Raw genomic sequence first — 21455 nt, forward strand, 5'->3', positions numbered from 1 at the left:
TATATGTCAATTTTATAACTACATAAATATACTTGCGATTAAAGATCAATATTTGTGTATTTCGACTCCTTTATGGATGAGTTCAAGAGAATATTTTTAATTATGTTGTCACCGGCTAATATGTCGAATATACTTGGTAACAGCATTTCAATTTCGTTTTATGTTTACTTTTAATACTATTATCTTCTTCGTCAAATCGATTTTTATCATTACTTCATTTGACAAACTGTCCAAGCCCAATTAGTTTGCTAGTTGAACGCTTTGTAATTATTCATAATGACCAGCCAATGACTGATAGTCGATTCGCGCGCAGTAGAAATTAATTAAATGAAATGTCGTTGTTGGCGGCATGCACGAGAGCGCGTGCGTCTTTGTGCCCGTTGCGGCTGACGTACAGCCAGCCTTAAGCTGCTTCGTGGCGGAGAGGTCTAGGAAAAACCTAACATGTGTATCTTTATATAGGAGTGTGATAGCACGCGGACTCATCGGTAGAAATTGTTTCCTTTACGCCGATTAGACTACAAGGTAAGACCCAGGAGCTGGGATTCGATCAGTTTCTTATGGGAAACCGAGCAGCACGGGTCCTTCCTTTCGATCGCATTTTGCCATCTGTTTACAGTCTTAGTGTATTGCATGCTGACCTTACTCCGCTGCGATCGTGTGTAGGTGTGAGTGTTAATTTTTGTTTAATTCTGTGCGCTTCCGGCTCTACATTCCCGCGGATCGTCGGTTGCTGTCGTGATCATTCGTTATACAATTCGGCGAACCAGCGACGCTACACCATAAGGGCTACAGCATCCCCGACCTGGCCGAAGGTACGCGCGCTACCTTTTGAGGTGGTTCTGACTCTGAGGTATCATTCGACCCGTCGACGGAATTAGGCAAAGCGCAATTCTTCGCGTTGTAAACCTATGACGAGTGTATAACAAATACCGTCTTTCTTTCCATTTATTTTTATTGAATTGTATTATTTCCCAATATTCTTGTACCTATATGGTTTTTCGTCTACCTGCCATTGGAGTTCTTTAATTACGACGACTAACTGTATATTTCATTTAATTAATAAACAAATCCCTTAAAACTTATGTACCATATACTCATTTGTAAATCCGTACACTCTACTAAATGTTAACAAAACCGCGAACGTGCATGAAGCTTATGTTTCGACTCACATGTATATTTTAGATAGCAGTGACAGCACACATGCAGACTAAATAGTTGTCGATCGTTTGCAGTGAAAAACGTAAGAAACTCACTACAATCAGCGTTGTTAGGCGTATAGGTGTAAACTATATATACTGTAAACTATAGTATTGTACACGTCACTTTTTTATTTTTTATAACATTTTTGTTTAAACAATGCAAATCAAGGCGCCGCGATTTCACTTTTGAACACTAACGCTGAAATGACATGATATTGAGAGCGCAGCTCCTGTTAGATGGCGAAACCTACACTATTTATACGGTGAATGGGTTTGGCAATCTGATATATTTCGGTATCTCAGTTCAATCTCAATGAATTTATACATCTTGTTTGCAGCTTTTGTGTACTACATTTATTTAATTTAACTTTAACTTCTTCACAGTACTTACGTATATTTGATAAAGGACGAGTTTATACGTTTCCACTTAAAAAAATTTCGTAAGTTAAGGCAAGTAGTTATTTTACAAGATGCGTATTCGCATGATTTATTAATATTCCACGATAAAAATGAGTGGCGTCTTTTTCTTGAAAAACAACGGTATGCAGTCAAAAGCTATAATAATATATTATCTAATTAGCTTACAATTCGCTGGAATACTAATAAAACAATTGCTTATGTTTGTAGTTAAAATGGAGCAAATTCAACCAGAGAAAATACAAGTGGTAGTAAAAAGTGTACCTAGTAATGGAATAATACTTCAGAATACTAAAGGTAAAAGTTTGAACGAAGAGGAAATCAAGACAACTGAATATTTTTTAGAAGTTGAAGAGCAAGATTCAGATGGCGATATTCATCAAGCTCAATACGTAACAATAGAAAACCAATGTGAAGATTCTCAGGATGTTGATTCTCAATTTGTACCGTTAGAGATAGATGATAATGGTCAAATAATTTTAGAAGACAAAGATGTGATTCTCTGGGATGAGCTATGTAGGATATGTGCCAATACTAGTGACAAAGTAGTTCCAATATTTTTTGGTGAAGGGCTCAAACATAACCTATGTAAAAAAATTGAAAATTACTTACCATTCAGTGTATGTATATATATTTTCCGTATACTCCAAATACCAAATAACTGTAATGTCAAATAATTTTATATCTTTTGAAGGTTTCTGAGGAAGATACACTTCCACTTCAAGTGTGTTATAATTGTGCAGCAACATTGCTAGCTTGGCATGAGATGACCCAAAATTGTCTCAGCGCTCAGCAACGTCTCATAGAACTACAAAATAAATTAAACTTAAAAAATCAGGTATCTTAAGACTATTATCAGTATGATTTTTATACATACATTTGTATAATACAAACAGATTAAACCTCGTTATGATAATACAATAGTACAACTGTCTTTTTGATTGCAGGTGCAAAATAGTGTTAGTGTGGGTGAAGATGAGGAAATAATTGATAATGGAACTGAAATGGAAACTACCAGTAATCAAGACGATCAAGTAAGTTTTAATTCTAAGCATTTTAGAAAAATATTTGCATACAATATTTCCAATCTTTTACAAATGTTAATATTTATATAATTACAAACATTAATGAACATTTAATGCACAGGTTGAAGATGAGAAAAAAATTGAACTAGAGGATGTACCAATTATTAATGAATCAGAAACAGACAGGTAATGTTGGGAATTGCTTATAAGCTTTATTAATACTTAGTTTGTAGAACAAACAGATGGCTGAGTAATTGAATTATATTTGTAATAATCATACTTTTTTGAGTACTGATGGTAATACAATATTTATGATGATAGTATAAACTAAATTATTTACTTGGCATATTATTCATAAAAATGAAAACAAAATATAGATAAAAGTAACTTATATATGAAATTCAACATACTTAAAAATGATACTTACATAATGGTAAAATTTAAATAAAAGTAAAGTAATAGTGAATTAAATAGTGTAATTTAATCTCTTAGATTGCATATAAACTTAAACACATTGGCGATTGTAAGATTGAAAGAAAAAGGAGTAATGACAAATGAAAGGAGGAAAGGACAGTTATTAGTAATTAGGTAAAAATGTGTATCGCAAATAGCAACGCAGATTAAATATCAGCGAGTTGAACAAGTGAAATATTATATCCATCATCGACATACGTCGTTCAAGCACAAGCGGTGAAGAGTGAGAGAGAGTAAGCAGTAGCGTCGGATTTTATTTACAGATCATGCGTACTGGAAGACGCGGTGGTGATCCAGGTGGTGACAAATGAGCCAATAGTAAATGTCAATAGTAAATCGCGAAAAGTGCGCGCAGAACAAGTTAAGTTGAAGGATCCTGATAGTCGCACGGTAGAGCAAAACAAAAAAGAACATCCTGCGGAGATCTGGATAAACGGAGTGAGATGTTACTCGTGCCCAGACTGCAAACGACTCAGCTCGACGCCTTACGCTCACGCAGCTCACTTGAAGTCAGCTCACGCGAGCAGCAGATCGGCAGCAACCTCAACGAAGCAGCAACGCAAGTGGCATTGTGAGCAGTTATTGTCAAACGGGCAAAAGTGCGACAAAGAATTCTCGGCCGCCTCGTCGAAGAAGAGACACGTGCGCGATGTACACTTCAAATTCAAGCAGTGGAACTGTAGTTTTTGCGCCCGCAAGTTCGCGTCCAGACAGTCACGCGACGAGCATGAGCGCACCCACACCAACGAGCGTCCATTCGAGTGCGAAGCTTGCGGCAAGAGGTTCCGTCAGCGAGCTTCGTTGTCTGTGCACAAGCGTTTTCACAGCCGCCTTGTGAGCTTTGAGTGCGAGATCTGCGGTAGGCAGTTCGCTCGCAAGCAGGACTGCCAGCGACACGTGTTCACTCACGCCAAACACGGTACGCTCGCGAAGCAACGGGGATAGCGGCAGCAGCAGCAGCGTCAGTAGCAGCAGCAGCAGCAGCGTTGACGAACTCATCGTCATTTGTTTGCAGAACCGAGCAGCACCAGCAGCACCAGCGGCGGCAACGGCAGCAGAAGGAAAGCTCCACCAGCTACATATGCCGGACGTGCGATCGACTCTACGAACAGGAGGTTGACCTAATAAAGCACATGCGCCTCGATCACGAAACGAAAGCTACGGCTACACGTTACGAATGTGACACCTGCGGCAGATCTTACTTGTCTAAGTTGAAGCTGCTGAAACACGTGCTTCTTCACGAGCGCCGCACACTGTGCAAGAGCATGCTTCAAGCGGAGGAGCAAGTGATCGAGAGCAGCAAAGTCTTTGATCGGCAAACTCACAAGCTCAAGTTCATCTGCCAGTTAGAGGATTGCAATGCTGTGCTGAAGAGTCGACGTGGATTTCTGAGGCACATGCGCGTTCACGAGGATCGTCGGCCAATCATCTGCGAGCACTGCGGCAAGTGTTATCGCATCGAGGATGATCTCAAGCGACACATCGACGATGTCCATCGCAAAATTAAGCGATACGAGTGCGACATTTGCAACCGGTTAGTCCAGGCAGATTAAACCTCCTGTTTGCTTTTTTCAATCAAATATTGCTTTGACTTTAGATCATGAATTATATCTGTTCTGTTGTCTTGCAAAGTCTGAAAAGTTGTTTATTTGTTGTCATTGCTTAATACATCCCCTCTGTTTGTGTTTGTGCAGATATTGAGCCAAGCTATGATTAGCAAAAAGAACTTGAATGAGCAACTTTCCAGGCGCTGAACAATTGCAAATGATTGTCGTGATTAATTGATAACAGATGACACGATCGCAAAGTGAATGTGAAACTGATCGTTATTCTAATTTGCCTGGACTATAGGTTCTTCGCGGCCAAAGGAACACGCGACGCTCATCGCCGCATCCACACTCGGGAGAAACCTTTTCCGTGTCCCGAGTGCGACAAACACTTTCGCTCGGTCAATCTTTTGGGTATACATCGACGAATTCACAAGGATCTTCGGCCTTTTAAGTGTTCCTACTGCCCAATGGCCTTCCGCGAGAAACAAAAGTGTCAGCATCACGAAGCTGCCATTCACACCAAGAATAAGCCTCACAAGTGCGATCAGTGTAATCGCCAGTTCGCCGCCAAGGGCGAACTCAATCGACATCGTAGTGTCCATTTTCCAGAGCATAGACCTTACATGTGCTCGGAATGTAAAATTGGTTTCAGACTTAGTCGTTACCTGCGTACCCATATCAAACGTTATCATGCCAAAGAGGCTGAAACCATGCTCAACAATCTCCAACGCCTCTGTCACGTAAAAGTTACCTTCAAAGACGAGTCAAAACAAGCTCTTGTCACTTAATCGTAATCGTTTGATGAGAATATTTTTTAAGCTAACTTCTTTTTACTTTTTATTCGGTAATTGTAGTTCATATAAGTTCATAAGTTTTATTTTTATCCATGTGATATGTCGAAGTAGTTTGTAGATTAGTGATCCTTTTTTTTGATGATTATGAAGATGCGTTCCGAGGATCCTAAAGTGAGAAAATTACGTACATTTTGTTGAGTTTTGGCTGGTTCTTAATCTCACAAATCGCGTTAGATAAATTTTAGTGAAATAATAATTTGTTACGGTAGAACGAAGTTTTCTACATTGTTATGAAAACGCTCGTATGAATCTAACAAGAAATATAGCTTTTCTTTTATAGTATTATAAAAGTATCATTCGTTAAATGAATTATTAGATAAAATATATTTTTTTATTGTTGAGTTCTTGTACTTATAAGTATAATTCAATACTCATATATACACTATTTATATCAATAATTTAATACTAAATGTTAAGTTTCAAGGCTTCGTGTATATTTTAATATAATTTATATTTATTTTAATATATTAATTTAAATATAATTGTTCCTACTTTTATACCGGCGCTATATTAAATATTAGTACAGTAGATTTATAGAAATGCGTATTCAATAATATACAATACTGAAAATAATATTAAATTTTTCATCAGATTTTTCAATACAGTTCTATTTTTAATTAATGTGTAATTAAGTGATGATTTCTTATACAATTGTTGCGTTAATCATAAAATGAAAAGAACAAAAGTTTTATTTACGGATGATGATAGTTTGAATCGATTATTTTTTATATTACAATTATAAGTCACTTACACAAGTAATTTAAGATTACAGTCAAGAATTATTTTTATACATAACAATAATGAGCCGTCGATTGTCCAATATTTTTTAAGTAAAATTAACTTGTGATGCATGAACAAACTTACAAACGAAATTTTGTACTCCATATTTATAATATGTATCCAATTGGTATCGGGTTTATATGATCTTTATCACATCTTTTGTATATTCGTAATATTTATAATAAACCGTAATTTTCAGTAATAAAGCCACTTTTATCGATACATACCCTCACATATTTGCTTACAGATCGAGTATAGTTCGTAGCAGTACTGGTAGTTTCAAAGATTTTCGGAAACGTTGCAAGCCTAGCACACAAACCAACGTTCATCAAAATACGTCAGTTCTGACTCAAGCGACTAGCAATAGATCTTCTAGCAGAGTGTCAAAAATCAAAGCAAATGCAGTGTTAAACGAGCAGGTATCAGAAGATGACCTTTCAGAGGTAAAAAAAGAAGAGAAGTCAGATAACGATGACGACTTTGAAATTGAAATCAAAGAGGAAATAGAAGATGAAAGCTCAACAACCAAATCCCCTTCGTGTACCAAACGTCCGCGAAGGAAGCAAAAGCTCGCAAGTCCCAAGAATCACGAGTGCAAACAGTGTGGCAAAGCTTTTCGACAGCGCAAAAGCTACGAAATTCACATGCGCCAGCACACTGGCGAAAAACCATTCACCTGTCATATTTGCGGCAAACAGTTTGGTCAAACGGGCAGCCTTTACTATCACCTTAAACATTTGCATGGTTAGTTCAACGTGTTGATTTTATTTTCATGAGATTTTCCTACCTAATAATAATTTTCTTTTGGCAACAATAATTAAGTAATTACGGTATAAATTTTATTATGTAATTTCTTGATATAAATTTTGATTTTATAAAATACACCATTAAATACGCGTTATTTTTTTATAGTTCGTAGTACTGCTAAAAAGTAAATGTTATTTTATTGTTTATTGTTAATGCAATAAATGAAAACAAATTTTCCGAAAAATTGTAGTACTGCTTACAGATTTAAATAATAGTGCAGATGAGAAAATTAAAACAAAAAATCTTTCTTTTGGATAGGTGGAGTAAAAAATCATGCCTGCGATATTTGCGGGCGTTGCTTTGCCATGAAAACTGCCATGGAGGATCATCGTAGAATTCATACTGGGGAAAGACCCTACATTTGCGACGTCTGTGGCAAGACCTTCAAGACTAAAGCTTCGCTATATATCCATAGGTATTATTACAATCTATAACTATTAAATACTTCATTTTGAAACGTTAATGCGAGTCCGTTCATTTTTATTTTGATTTATCAATAGAACGGTTGCAAACACACAATTTATAAGTGGACCACTTCGAAATCACAATAAGAATATTTTATCGAGTGAAATTAAAAATATTTAATTTTTATAAATCATGATGATTTCATTATTTTCCATCACAGCAAAATACACACTGATGAATATCCTTTCAATTGCTCCTACTGCAAAAAGCCGTTCAGATGGAAGCAACAAATGATCAGCCATCTGACCACTCATACTGGAGAGAAAAATCATGTATGCGAAATTTGTAACAAAGGTTTCGGAGTCAAAAATGAACTGACGAGGCACCGGCGTACTCACTCTACCGACAAACCATTCTCATGTCAGAAATGCGGACTAAGCTTTGGTCAAAAGAGATATCTTACTAATCATAGTCGGACAAGGCACAAGATCAAACCAGCGAGTACTACTTAATTTTTTACTTAAGATGACTTTTATTTATGGAATAAAAACAAGGGACAAATCTTTAATTTTCTTATTGCTACCTTTATAGATACTTAACATTTGTATTTTTTTTTCAGCAGTATTTGTAAATAGCTTTTTGCTAGCTTATAAAATAAACTTTCATTTTACACTACATTCTACTTTATTTAAATCCTTTCATAATAACGTTATAACAAACATTAGAAATTCATTCAAAGCAATCTATCTGTTTACATCCTTATTACAAAGATTATAATCTAGCTGTTAACTTTGAGCCCACTGTAATTCATTATTTAAAGAATTTTAGTACTGATGAAGAATGATTGAAAGTATTTCAAATTTAAATATTAAATTACTGTAAAAAATCGCGGTTGTAGTTTTTGAGCTGAAGAGTTAATACCGACTATCGCACTACGTATAAAAACAAAGTACTATTTAGATATTTTTTATTGAAAAAAACTTTATCATTATTAAAATATAAAAAACGGACCACATCTATCTGTTTTTCGATATCTTTGTACTTAACATTGTCATATTTGAACAGTTTTATTTGAAAAAAGTATTTTTTTCTTATTAAATAACAAATTATAATATTCCTTGATTTGAATTCACTTTGTTTACTTTGATCGAATGCCATAAGGTATATCACAAATTAAAACTATATAATAATATAATTATTTCCCCTTTATAGAAAAATGATATCTTAATTGTCTATAGTTAATACCTTTTCATGTACTTCATCACTGAAATCATAATATTACTATCAATAAGAAAAATAAAAATAAACTCAGATATTCTTTTTTTCCCACAAGATGACTCGTTAATTTTGTCACATTAAATTATACAAAAAGTCATTTTTTCATTTTAACAACGTATGATAAATTATATAATTTAATCATGTGTCAATACATGAAAGAAATCTAAAGTAACTGATCACATTTTATATCTTTGTTTTCTTGCTGAGTTTAGTAAATGATCCTTATTTAATTGTACAATCAAAATTATTTTATAAATTAACTTTTGAGACTTCTTTAAAATTGTAAAATGATAAAATGTTGGAGTTTATAATTAAAAGTTATGGTTTTTTGTTTTCTTGTTTTTTGTTCTCTGATGGAATTTTTTTCAACATATTTAATTGCTTGTCCAACTGTTCAGTTTTCTTCTTATGGCCTTCATCATCGACTCCGATTTCTTCAAATGTTCTTGATAGCTTATCAATTATAGAATCATTGTTTTCCTTAGATTTATTAAAAATAGGACTTGTTTTATTTTTTGAAAGTGCTGTTGCATAACTAATTGGAACATTAGAAGTGTTGTTAACCCTTTGTGGTAATTTTTTCAAATCCTGTAAATAAATAATTTTCAATATCAATTTACTCAATACTAATACAAAAAAGAATATATATTTTATTTGCCTCAAAAGGTATAAAGTTCTGGCTTTTATCTCTTGGAGCACTGTTGCTCTTGTTACCAATGTGAAGTGGTCGACGTAATGGTTTATAATCCTAAAGTAAAATAAGAAAAATATAATTAAATCAATACCATAGATTATCCTTTCATCTCTTTTATTTAATTTACCTCTTCATCTTTTTTATCAACAGACTTTTTTGGCAGCAATTGTGGTCCCTTAATCTTAATAAAAAGAAAAGAAAAATTAATACATAATTGTTAGAAAATGGTAAAACAAAATTAAATTGATAATATTACTGAAGAATTTGTTTGTATTTCCCTTTGATTTGTACTTTGATTTCCACTGTTTTCCATGATTTGATTGAAACGCATTCTTTCCTGCATTCTATGGTTCTTCCTTTTCGCTTTTGATAGTCCAATAATAGGATATACAATTGGTTTATCTTGAATAGCTTGAAGTGGGTTGTAGGTTTTGACATTGGCACCCTAAATTAAAATTTTCTTTATAAATAGAATAATGCACCAAAAATAATGCTTCTCTGCTCTTTCGATAATATTTCATTGGAATTGTACTTTTATAAGGAAATAATGAAAAAGTTACCTCATCCCAGTTTTCATCTGATACTCCGACAGGGTTGACATCAATTGGCAGAGTTTTTTGTTCTGCTTGTGATGCATCACAAATTGCATAATGAATTACAGACTCCCTTGCAGGACAATGATTCTTATGGTACTGTGTAAGACAAACATTTGATAATACTGAATATTACTTCTATTACGAGTAAAACTTACTTCAAATTCCACTTTATTGACTTTATGACGAGCATCAAAGGGGCACTGCATCATTTTTGATGCGGGAAAATTCTTGGAACATATTGTAATGTGAAACTGCATTCGGGATCTACGAATGCGATGCACAACGTCGTATGGGCAGGTCTCGTACGGATCAAATTCCATTTTTACTTTATTCTAAAATCGATAATATAAATTCAATTATGTTATAGTTTATTTGTGTCTTAAATATAAGCTGATAGTATTAGATGAAAAAATTAAGCTGTAAAGAAAACCGTTTGAAACTTAAACTACAAGACTATGTCAGGTTATCCGAATACTTGGATCTCGAAAATTTTCTTACGCTTTATATTATGATCACAATGGTTCGAAAAAGTTATAAAATAACAACGAAAACAGATTTCTAATGTCAACGTTAAATAAAATTCAATATTATTATGGAATGATGTGTAGTTTATACCTGTTGCTAACTGAATTTTTAGCCGGCACTCTTGCAAAGGTTACACGTGTTGACGCAGTGACTGAAAAACGATATACTGTGTTTACATTTTTGTCAGTGGTTCTCATTTGAACGCTAAGAGCCATCTATGATAATTGAAATATGTATAAGCAAATTTCGACACGAAGTTTGCGATGATCGCCAAGACCAAACGATGTAAATAATTTTAAGAATTGTAATGTATTTGATATCAATATTTATAAATTGAAGATGAAACAAGTTAGTTTATTATTTAATTAATTATTCTTTTTTATTTTTAATAAAAGTTTAAATATTAGGAATCTACAGGATTGTCAATCGAGGAAAAAAAGAAAAAACTATTTAAATAAATATAATATCTCCGCGGGTTTATTTCCAAAAATATTAGTTCGAATATAGTATAATAAATATTTGTAAGCATTTAACATTTTTCCAAATTTAAGAAATTTGCACCACATCTACGAAATAGTTTACCCTTTTTTGAATTAATAGCACCATTTATTTGTACAGATTTTTTTGGTGGCAATTTTTTCAACTTATTTAATTCTTGATCTAACGATTCACTCTTCTTTTTATAATCTTCATTATTCATTGCTAATTCTTCAATTGTCTTTGATAATTTATCAAATATTGAAGTATTTTCAGTTGAGTTGGTTTCTATTGACTTAATACTGTAGTTTCTTGATTGCTTTATTCCACTACTAAATGAATGGTTCGTATTTTCAACTTCTTCTGATGATGAAGACGACATAACTAAATTCTGCAGAAACAAAAAATTTTCTACTTTGATCTCATTAAGGTTGTTATAGAATTAATAACTAAAAGTATACTTACACCATTCATCAGAGTCATATTATGTGGACTTTCATTTCCACTAGAAAGATTATATACGGTGTCTTTTATCAGAATCTCTTCATTATTTTTATTATTCTTATCTGCTTCTTTAATAGTTGTTGATAACATCTGAATTATTAGCTCATCATCTTCACAGCTAAACACTGACTCAATTTCTGAAGTTGAAGAAATTGATGATGATAAAGACATACCTGAACTCTAGAAATAATTTTAATATTACAATGAAAATCTCATTAATACATTATAGAACCATAATTATATCAATATATTTGATCAGCTTACTGTACGTATAAGAACCTCAGCAAATTGATATTCATCATTACTTGAGGCTATACTGACTGTATCTAGTATTGAAAGTTTTTCTAGGTGTTCACTTTGTTCACTTTGATGCTGATAACATTGATATTTACTCTTATCAGAGACAATACTGATTGTATCAGGAATAGAATACTTTCTTTGTATCTTGTATTTGTATTGATTTAATGAAAAATCATTTTTACTAGAGATAATACTGTCTGTATCGGGAGTAGAACAGTTCTTTTGACTTTTAAGTTCATATTCACTAAATTGATTATCTTTACTGGAAATACTACTATTTATATTAAATATAGGACACTTTTCTTGATCCTTGAGTTGATTTTGAATAAACTCATAATTATCCTTGCTAGAGGCAATACTCTTTATATCAGATGTAGAAATCTTTTCTTGATCTGTTAGTCGATACTGAATGAATTGATAACTATTCTTACTGAAGACAATATTGTCAGCGTCAGAAGGTAGCTTTTCTTTATTGTTGGATTTATGTTGATTAAACTGATGCTCATCCTTATTAGAGATAACACTGCCTCTGTTATGAATTGAACATGCACTCTGGTTGCTACTATTCTCAGAATTTATGTCAATTGCTTTTGATGATTTTTTAAATATCCCTTGGTTTTCTGATGATTTTTTTGAGCAAGATGTTTCCTGACTGTTTGATGATGCTGCTCCAGAACTAGATGAATGAACTGAGGATTGATCAAATTTCGATGATGTTGATAATACTTCAGGAGCCTGTAATAAGCAATATCCTTTTTTAATTTGAGAAAGAATAGCTTGTGAAAATTGGCTAATGTAAATAGAATACTTTTGCTGTGCTCACAGGAGATGTAGAAATCTGGTTTGTATAGTCATCATAAGTTTTATCAGTCAGATGGGCAATAACAAATTTAGAAGGTGGACGCAAAGGTTTTTCTGCCTATAAACAAACCAAAGGATGATAAAATTATATAAATAATATGTTTAATTTTTCAATAAATTTTACTCAATCTACCTCATTTGTATTATCATGGATTTCATGAACTACTTCCATTGTACTGTTCCATTCTGAGTTTGTACTCTGACAATTACAAAATTTATGAAACAATTCTGATTATACAAATGCTAAATAATCATAAAATTTATATTTACCATTTGCCTTGAGTAAAATCTATTTTGTGACATATTTCCTCCTTCATTTTCTATTACTTTGCTGTACCGAATTCTTTCTTGTAATCTATGATTTTTCCTTTTAGCTTTTGAAACTCCTATGAGAGGATATACTATGGGTTTATCTTTAATGTACTGAATAGGATTATAAGTTTTAACATCAGCATCCTATTTGAAAACAATATTTTAGCGAATATAAATATTTACAAGCTATGTGTAAATTTTCTATTTAATTAAGGATAACTTACATCATCCCATTTCTCATCCCATTGTCCTACAGGATTAATATCAATTGGTAAGATTTTCAGTTTTGCTTGAGATACTGTATCATGAATAGCATAATCTATTACTGATGCCCTTGCTGGACAGGTACGTTTGTGGTGCTGAAAAATCAAAAAGGAATATTTAAAATCTAAGACCCTCATTGAGTAGATTGAAAATTAAAGAAAACACAAAGATGATAACATAATAAATGTACAAACAAAACGTACTTCGAATTCTATATGTTTGATAACGTGTCGAGCATCAAAAGGGCATTGAACCATGCCCGTTACATGTCGATGATTTTGAGCGCATGTTGTAACATGGAACTGCATACGTGATCGTCGAATCCTATGGAATACATTATATGGGCACGATTCAAACGGATCATGAAATTCCATTTTTTAATTCACTGAAAAAAAACACAGAACTTATTTGTTCAATCGATATCCCAACAATAATTAAAACATTTAACACTTCGATATGTAAATAATAATATAGTACGATATTGTAAACAATGTATATGCCACAGGTGAATAAGAAGACATGTGATAGTTTTAAAGAAATAACTGACATAAGAACACAACAAAGTAAAATAGTGCTTGGAAAATGTGCATTTGAAATATCCACCTGTTGCTGATGGAGATTGGTACCGATTTATAGTCTCACTGCTGCATGATGCTGATATTCGACAGATTTGAAGGTTGGTCGAAGCGTGTATTCGTATACTGACTGAGCTATCACGTTATTCGTATTGTCAACGATCATAATTAGCTTAGCTAGAAATGTAAGAATCAGGAAGTTTGTTTACAGTTTTGCCGGATCGGTAGGACGGTGGAGGATTTACGACAGACGAGTATATATAATATATATGTACAACACTGAGTGTATATCAAAGCTGCACTTAAATCTTACACGAAAAACGTAATATAATTTCTGAATTATATACGTCAAAATCGGAGCACGTGATTCATTTTTGAAAGGATAAAATTGTTTAAAAGTTATAAAAATTCGACAAAAATGTCGGAGAACAACGATAGAATTTTCATCAACGCCGATTTTTTTGCTTGTTGCTTAAACACAATATTGCCACTACACCATACAGAAACAAAACATAAGGGTAGACAACCATTCAAAGCCCAAAGCCAAAAGAGAAAGTCATACCTATATTTAAGTATGTTTACGTCCGAGATTGAGTGAAATATAATTTGTGACGTGTTATTGTTTTTCTCTTCATTGAATAACCTAAACCTTGGTGTAGTGCATAATAATAAGACAAATAGCCTTCGAAGTAATGAGGTATCGATATCAAATAGAACAAAACTATTAGGCAATATTTATCAAAATTTTAGTAGAAAGTAATTGGTTTTATAAAATAAAAACTTGAACGACAAAATAGAAGATTGGTATAAAAATTACACCGTTTTTAAGCACAATAATTACTGTTAATTTATTTGCACAGTTTACTAATATCTTATATTTTCTTATAAAATAAATCCAGACGATATTTGTTGTAATTTGGATCTTTTAAAACGACCTTGTTCCAATACCAAAATTCGCCTCCTAGAGCAATAATACCTAAGAAATAGCCAATCACTAAAGCCACTACTGCTCCTTGTAGTTTATCTAGGTCAATTAATGCTTTTTGTGCTGAACCTTCCTGTCTTAATTCTAAAGTTTTGGATTGTTGAATGATATCACTTAGCCATTTTTGAACCAAACCTGCTTCAACTACACGTTTAACCTAAAACAATTATCAATTATTTACAATATTAATTTATAAATAATTCTGTTGACCACAAAAACTAACAAGCCTATCAATATGATATTTTAATGGAGAATGTTTATCCATTCCCAAAGATACAGGTATGTTTATCACGCATTCATCCATGACATGCAAGTTATGATCTAAAAATTTGTGTATCATATCTTGAGAACCATTTTTTTGTAATTCAGCTTCTAAAATCTGTCTCTTTACTCTTTCTCTTTGCAATACGTATATATTTTCGTAATAACTGAAAGATCCATTGGCAACTCCTGCCACTGCATCCTGTTCATTAGTTACAATAGTGTATCTTTTGCTTAATCTTTGTAAATAAGAATCTGAAGAATTCATGAAAAAATCTTTCACTTCATTGTCCCAACTACCTACAGTTACATCTGATTGAACCAATTGGGAAATAGTGTCAATAACAACTCTAAAAAGACAGAAGTTCTTGTTATCTAAATGTACTATTTTTATAAATAAAATATTTCTTTTATACCTGTCAACTGAATTAGCCAGTGATGCCGTCATGCTAGCTTTATACGTAACAGTAATTAAAATAGTATAAAGCCACCACCATCCAATGAACATACGAATAGACCAGGCATTTGGTAACATAGGTAGAGAAACTTGAAGCAACATACTGTAGGTGTATAGAAAGCTGTTGTGTACGTCTGCAAACAGATACAAACCTTTCCATTCTTCAATTATTGGTTTTTTTTCAATAGATAAAAACCATTTGTTCTTCACAAATTTCTTTGTTAAATTGATCGTTGGTATTGTTTTATCCTCAAGATTGATGTGATTTTCATAAATATATGCAAAACTTAAAAATACTGTAGCAGCTAACAGTAACGTAAGAATGACAGCCACCCATGTGTATAATCTAAATGGAGAAAGTCACAATTGTGATGGAGCTTAAGAAAATTATTATTGTAGAAGTAGCAACAAAAACACAGCTACCTGAATGGTAAAATTAGTAATTTCCAAGAGTTTTCAGTGAGAGATTCAAGAGTTAAAAAAGTAAGACATTCTGTGTTATAAGGCCATGACAAATCTAAAATTTGCAAGTGCCTCTGGCTGTAGTGAATGTCACCCAAATAGAACACTGCATTTCCATCTTTGGCTTCGCCAAATAGTCCCGAAAAAGTGTCATTTTGAAGATTTCCCCATCTCTCGTTTTGAATGTTTTCTGGTAGATAAAAATCCGGCCGAAAATTCAACCTTTTGGCGATGATTAACAGCATCTAAATATAGAAAAAACAACCGCTGCGAAAATACATGTTAAATACTGCTAATTTGAATTATTATTTGCCGTACTTCAAATTCAATTCCCAGAGGTTTATTGGTAGTGACGACGTCCTGTAGACTATGGAAAAAAGTCTTTGCGTCTTCCGTCACTGCGGGAACATGCTCGAAAACTGCAACTCTGCAATCGTTAAAAACAAATTGGAACGCTTCCATTTTGAAAATGTGCCGGTCGTATACGAACCGTAATTTTTGTCTGCGCAGATCATTGGTTTTCGGAAAAAAATGATTGATGCCATATCGAAATCTATTCTGATACCAGCTGTCGATGTATTTGGTAACGACGAAGCCCTTGGAAATGGCTGGAAATGGGATTGTATTCAAATCGTACCACTCGCGCTTCTGCAATTGTTTGTTAGATCGACGCTTGAATTCCACGTAATGGCGCAGGAACACCACGTTTATTATGCGGTTCCACAGATAGCGCGTGCCCGTGTGGAAAATTCGGAAATCATACATTATTACGAATTGTCCTTGCGCGTTGATCAGGCGTTCTCTGAAAACCCAAATACAGCATTTCCCTTTCGTTCACGCTTCACATTTCGTCGCATCGGATACAATCGATGAACAAAGAAACGACACTCACTCTTCGCTGTACCGCAAAAAATCGACAACTTGTAGACCGTTTGCCATCAGTATAATGTAAATGTCACAACCTACATATTTACTTTCGTTTAATATTCGAATGAGTCGTCTTCGCGGTGGAGAAAATTCATCGTTTTCTCGAATGAGAATCTGCAACGTTATCATTGTATTTGTTGAAGTCTACTACATCAATGAAGAAAAGGAAGCTCGCGATTGTTACCGTGTATACAGGCAACGGATTATGAGTTTTCATTTGGGTCAGATCAAGCTTTCGTCGGTAATAAGTGTCGACCATTGATACGATGCATCGGCTACTATCAGCCACCTCGTCAATCAATAGCTCGACAAGTGTTTTTAATTGTGTATCCGATTTCGAATGAAACACTCTAAAACAAGATCAAACGTGTCTGCAACAAATGTCAAATTAAAGTCTAATGTGCTAAGAGAAACAACCTTTTGTTCTGGGCAAACGAACGATAGATCAGACAAGCGATCAAAATATTCAAAAAATACATTGCACGAATTCGATTTGCACGTTGATTCGCAACTGTACGAATCGGAGTAAAAGGTCAGCCTTCGAGCTTTTTTAGGTCGATCAATTTTTTATTTAGAGAGTGTCAGGCACTGTATTCTTCCATGGCCTCATTTGCCTATAAATCATTTGGTCGCGTTCAATTTAACTGCCCTATTGTTCGTCGGTGAAGGCTAATTTTCCTTAATGTCGATGTGATTCTCGAGAAATCGGGATTTTTTACGGCAAACGATGATGTTTCGATTTAGATGATGAAACACGAAACGAAAGTAGCGAACGTCTGGAAAAAGGAGGGTGAGGGGGGAGGGGGGTATCAAGGAAGATATTGGTCGATCAAGAAAATGCAGATAGTCGTGACGCAGCGAACTCGTAAGATAAAGAGTAGAACTGGTTGTCAGTCCGGCTCGAGACAGCCTCAACTCGATACGTCGGCCGGTGCGCTACGAGCCGTTGTGAGTAGCATTTGAAAAACACCAATTCACGTTGCGCAAGCAGCAATTCCGATGCACTATACGCTCCGGCCAAATCAAGCAGTCCGAGCTCATTTTTCCGACGATGCGGTGAACAATTTGTTACACGATTCGTCATATAACAATAAGCATACGGTTTGCCAATGTGACGATAAAAAAAGACGCCTGATAACCGTGAGTCGTTTGCAGGTTTAGTCCGAGACGTCTGACCACGATGACAGACTTTATACGAGATACGGCCAGAGGCCCACTGGATGTCTATCGCAAAAAAGCCAGTTTCGACTGGAAATTATTGAAATTACATTTGGAGGGCGAGGATACCATTCGATTTCAAGTGAGTATGTCGAGTTGTTTCATCGAGTGAAAGTTGGGAAGCGGCGGGTCGACGGTAAAAGGCGCGTATTTTTCTATATATTTGAACTACCGCGACGTACCTATCCAAACAGCAAAGACAAACGCTTATCTCGGTTGATTTGAATTAGCTGCTTGTAGCGAGCTACTGGAACATCGAGCATTTTTTAGCTGGAGTACTATAATTTGTGCCCTGACTGAATAAACATTATATATTTGAGCTGTTTACGTAACGTGTTTGTGCGTGATCAGCAGCCACATTTAACCGTTTCTTTTATCTTATAAGTGTGTTATTTGTTAAAGCTTATCGTACAATTTCTCGGCGATCAGTCGATTATTTTGACGGAATTTTGTGGAGTGACTTGACCAAATTTCGAATGTTATTTTGTAGAATAAGATGTGGGATTTCATGGAAAAAAGTCCAGCGTTCGAGCAGCCAACCAAATCGTTGACGTTAGACGAATCGAGAAGAAGAGCCAACGCGCAAATAAAGGCTATAGTAGAAAATGACGTTTTGGTAAGTCGGTCGCACGAAATGTCAGAAGAAGCGAGACTTTACTCAACTAAGTAATCAATTTGATAGCCTAGTGAAAGACGAGAATGGTTCAACTATTTGTTTTATTATGACCCTTCGGCACCCATCAAAATGGGCGTCATTTACGGGATGGTACCGAGTGTCTTGATCTCTTTGGGCACTGAACGACATCTCGATTACCTCGAGGACATGGCCAAAGGACAAGTAAGCATACATCTAACGTATCGCCGACAAACACGGTGCACATTTCCACAGAAACGTTGATAACTGTCTAGTTCGCCGGGTGCTTTGCTTTGACCGAAATCGCGCACGGTACCAATGCTAAGGGTATGCGAACAGAAGCCAGGTACGATCCGAAAACTCAAACTTTCATATTGCATACTCCTGACTTTGAAGCGGCCAAGTGTTGGGTTGGTGGTCTAGGTACGTTCATAACGTTTCGTTCGCCACCAGATCAATTCAAAAGTTTTGTTCGACAAGAGCTCTGCGATATTTATAGGCAAAACTGCAACGCACGCTATCGTTTATGCTCAGCTGATAACTCCAGATGGTAAAAATCATGGACTGCATCCTTTCGTCGTTAAAGTCCGCGAGCCCAGCACACATCTACCCCCAAAAGGTGTGACAGTTGGAGATTTGGGAGAAAAAATAGCATTGAATGGAGTTGACAATGGTTTCGTTTTGTTCAACCATTACCATATTCCGAGGACGGCTCTGCTCAACAAGACAGCAGACGTGACACCCGACGGAAAATACCTAGCTGCTATCAAAGATCAGAGCAAACGATTCGGTGAGCTTCCATTTTAGTACAAATATTTTCAGTTTCTATAGCAGAATTTACAGTTAAAATTTGAATTGAATTCAAGGTGCCTCGTTAGGAGCATTGTCGGCTGGTCGCGTGACCATTACTTCCATGTGTTCGATGTACACCTCCTTAGCTGTGATTATTGCTGTCAGATATTGCGCTTCCAGAAAACAATTTGGGCCAAATCCTCAAGAAGAATGGCCTGTTATCGAGTATCAAGTTCAGCAAGGTAGACTGATACCACATGTAGCTGATGCCTACGCAATGAAGATATTCTCCACGAACTTCATGATGACATTCCAGAAGTTCCAAGATCTTTTATTATCAGGCAATAGCAATGATACAATGGCATCGATGGGTATGGAAATTCACGCGCTATCTTCAGCTGCGAAACCACTTTGCGCGTGGACTGGTAGTGCAGCGATACAAGATTGCCGTGAATCTTGCGGTGGGCATGGATATTTAAAAGGTATAATGATAATTCGTATAGATGCTAGATTTTCTTCTAAAACATTAAATCATTTGTTTGGTTTAGTTTCTAGAATAGGTACTCTAAGGCAAGAACACGATGCTAACTGTACTTACGAAGGAGAAAGTAACGTACTTATTCAACAATGTAGTAATTGGTTATTGAACCAGTATTTGGCAGTTCTCAAAGGTAAAAAAGTAGCGTCGCCACTTGCAACAATTAATTTTTTAGAGGACGTGAATCACATTCTGAAGCTAAAGTTTAGCTATCAAACTGTCGATGAAGCAATGGGACCAGAAAGTAAGACAACCGATTATCAAGACAGTGCATAATTATTAAAATTCATGGTTTATTCATTTCATTAATTATTTTAGATTTGTTAATCTGCTTGAAATGGCTCATATGTTATTACATGAAAAAAACTTACGAAGTTGTACAATCATTAAAGGAAAAGGGATGTAGTGACTTTGTTGTGCGTAATGACTCGCAGCTTTTCAACGCTCGAACTTTGACATTGGTGTATGGAGAGGTAAAATTTTTTATTTACTTTTTTCAAAGAGGCTCTAAACTTACAAAAATTTGCCTGTTTCATAAAAATTTTTCAGCATGCCGTGACAAAACAATTTATTGAAAACAATAATGACTCAAGATATCTTGATAATGAAAGAGCAGTTCTTAATAAGTTATGTTCATTGTATGCCGCTGTGAATATTGAAAAAAAATTAGGTGATTTTTATGCAGGAGGATTTGCAACTCCTGTCAGTAAAATGGATTATTTAATACGTACGGGTATAATACGATTATGTAAAGAACTAGTAAATGAAGCTGTGAGTTTAGTTGATGTTTTGGCTCCACCAGACTTTGTTCTAAACTCGCCATTAGGGATGTCTGATGGAAATGTAAATTGAAACTACCATTCGTCATTGTTTATTTGTTAATAGTAACTGAAAATAATTGCGTTATATATTTTTAGATTTATAAGCATTTAGAAGAAGCTTTCCGTAAAGATCCCGAGTGTTTTGAGCGACCCACATGGTGGAAGGAAATCATGCAATCTAAATTGTGATATAATTGGTGCAATGGATCCGTAATAATGAATAAACTCAATGGTATTTTATTAAAAATTTACAAAGATTTTAAAAAAGTATTTATACATTCTGTTGTAATTTGTACATGTTTACAAATGGTGATTTATATAAAGCTTTAAATATAAGTTTCATATTTTAAATATCAGCAGTCATGGAATTTTATGAGTAATTGCTTTTTTATCCTACTTAAATACTGTTCCCATTTGATTTTCAATTCCATTGTGAAAATTAAACATTCAAACATCACTG

At 34.5% G+C, this 21455-nt stretch overlaps 3 protein-coding genes across 8 annotated transcripts; 2 read left to right on the forward strand and 1 right to left on the reverse strand.

The window, feature by feature from the left end:
* Positions 1-392: 392 nt before the first annotated feature.
* Positions 393-8202, forward strand: LOC131669318 (zinc finger protein draculin-like). 4 transcript variants are annotated; one of them, XM_058944105.1, is made up of 9 exons: positions 430-525; positions 771-815; positions 1587-1742; positions 1830-2239; positions 2314-2457; positions 2567-2653; positions 2766-2830; positions 4134-4652; positions 4970-6015. In XM_058944105.1, the coding sequence occupies exons 3-9, from the start codon at positions 1712-1714 to the stop codon at positions 5454-5456; spliced, it is 1743 nt and encodes a 580-aa protein (XP_058800088.1). In that variant the 5' UTR covers positions 430-525; positions 771-815; positions 1587-1711; the 3' UTR covers positions 5457-6015. The 4 variants fall into 4 exon arrangements, with proteins under 4 accessions (XP_058800090.1, XP_058800089.1, XP_058800091.1 ...); XM_058944107.1 differs by lacking the exons at positions 4134-4652; positions 4970-6015 and adding exons at positions 6550-7046; positions 7368-7524; positions 7735-8202 and having other exon boundaries at positions 393-1742; XM_058944106.1 differs by having other exon boundaries at positions 393-1652.
* A 408-nt stretch (positions 8203-8610) lies between these two features.
* Positions 8611-14119, reverse strand: LOC131669312 (beclin-1-like protein A). Its single transcript, XM_058944096.1, has 15 exons — positions 13929-14119; positions 13529-13710; positions 13286-13420; positions 13020-13205; positions 12883-12948; positions 12697-12807; positions 11853-12623; positions 11550-11768; positions 11140-11475; positions 10238-10414; positions 10047-10178; positions 9743-9931; positions 9614-9667; positions 9451-9540; positions 8611-9380 (listed from the first exon to the last, which is right to left on the reverse strand). Exons 2-15 carry the CDS (start codon positions 13697-13699, stop codon positions 9111-9113), a joined length of 2907 nt encoding a protein of 968 aa, XP_058800079.1. The 5' UTR covers positions 13700-13710; positions 13929-14119; the 3' UTR covers positions 8611-9110.
* A 357-nt stretch (positions 14120-14476) lies between these two features.
* Positions 14477-21351, forward strand: LOC131669316 (peroxisomal acyl-coenzyme A oxidase 3). Of its 3 annotated transcripts, none has more exons than XM_058944102.1 (11): positions 14477-14597; positions 18148-18292; positions 18701-18826; positions 18893-19048; positions 19120-19267; positions 19344-19634; positions 19711-20118; positions 20185-20418; positions 20493-20647; positions 20724-21017; positions 21092-21351. In XM_058944102.1, the coding sequence occupies exons 1-11, from the start codon at positions 14593-14595 to the stop codon at positions 21182-21184; spliced, it is 2055 nt and encodes a 684-aa protein (XP_058800085.1). In that variant the 5' UTR covers positions 14477-14592; the 3' UTR covers positions 21185-21351. The 3 variants fall into 3 exon arrangements, with proteins under 3 accessions (XP_058800085.1, XP_058800086.1, XP_058800084.1); XM_058944103.1 differs by lacking the exon at positions 14477-14597 and adding an exon at positions 17884-17940; XM_058944101.1 differs by lacking the exon at positions 14477-14597 and adding an exon at positions 17901-18048.
* Positions 21352-21455: the final 104 nt, after the last annotated feature.

This window comes from Phymastichus coffea, unplaced genomic scaffold (genome assembly GCF_024137745.1).
Source record: "Phymastichus coffea isolate CEN01 unplaced genomic scaffold, Cenicafe_Pcof_1.1 PCOF00091, whole genome shotgun sequence".
Taxonomy (NCBI): Eukaryota; Metazoa; Arthropoda; class Insecta; order Hymenoptera; family Eulophidae; genus Phymastichus; species Phymastichus coffea.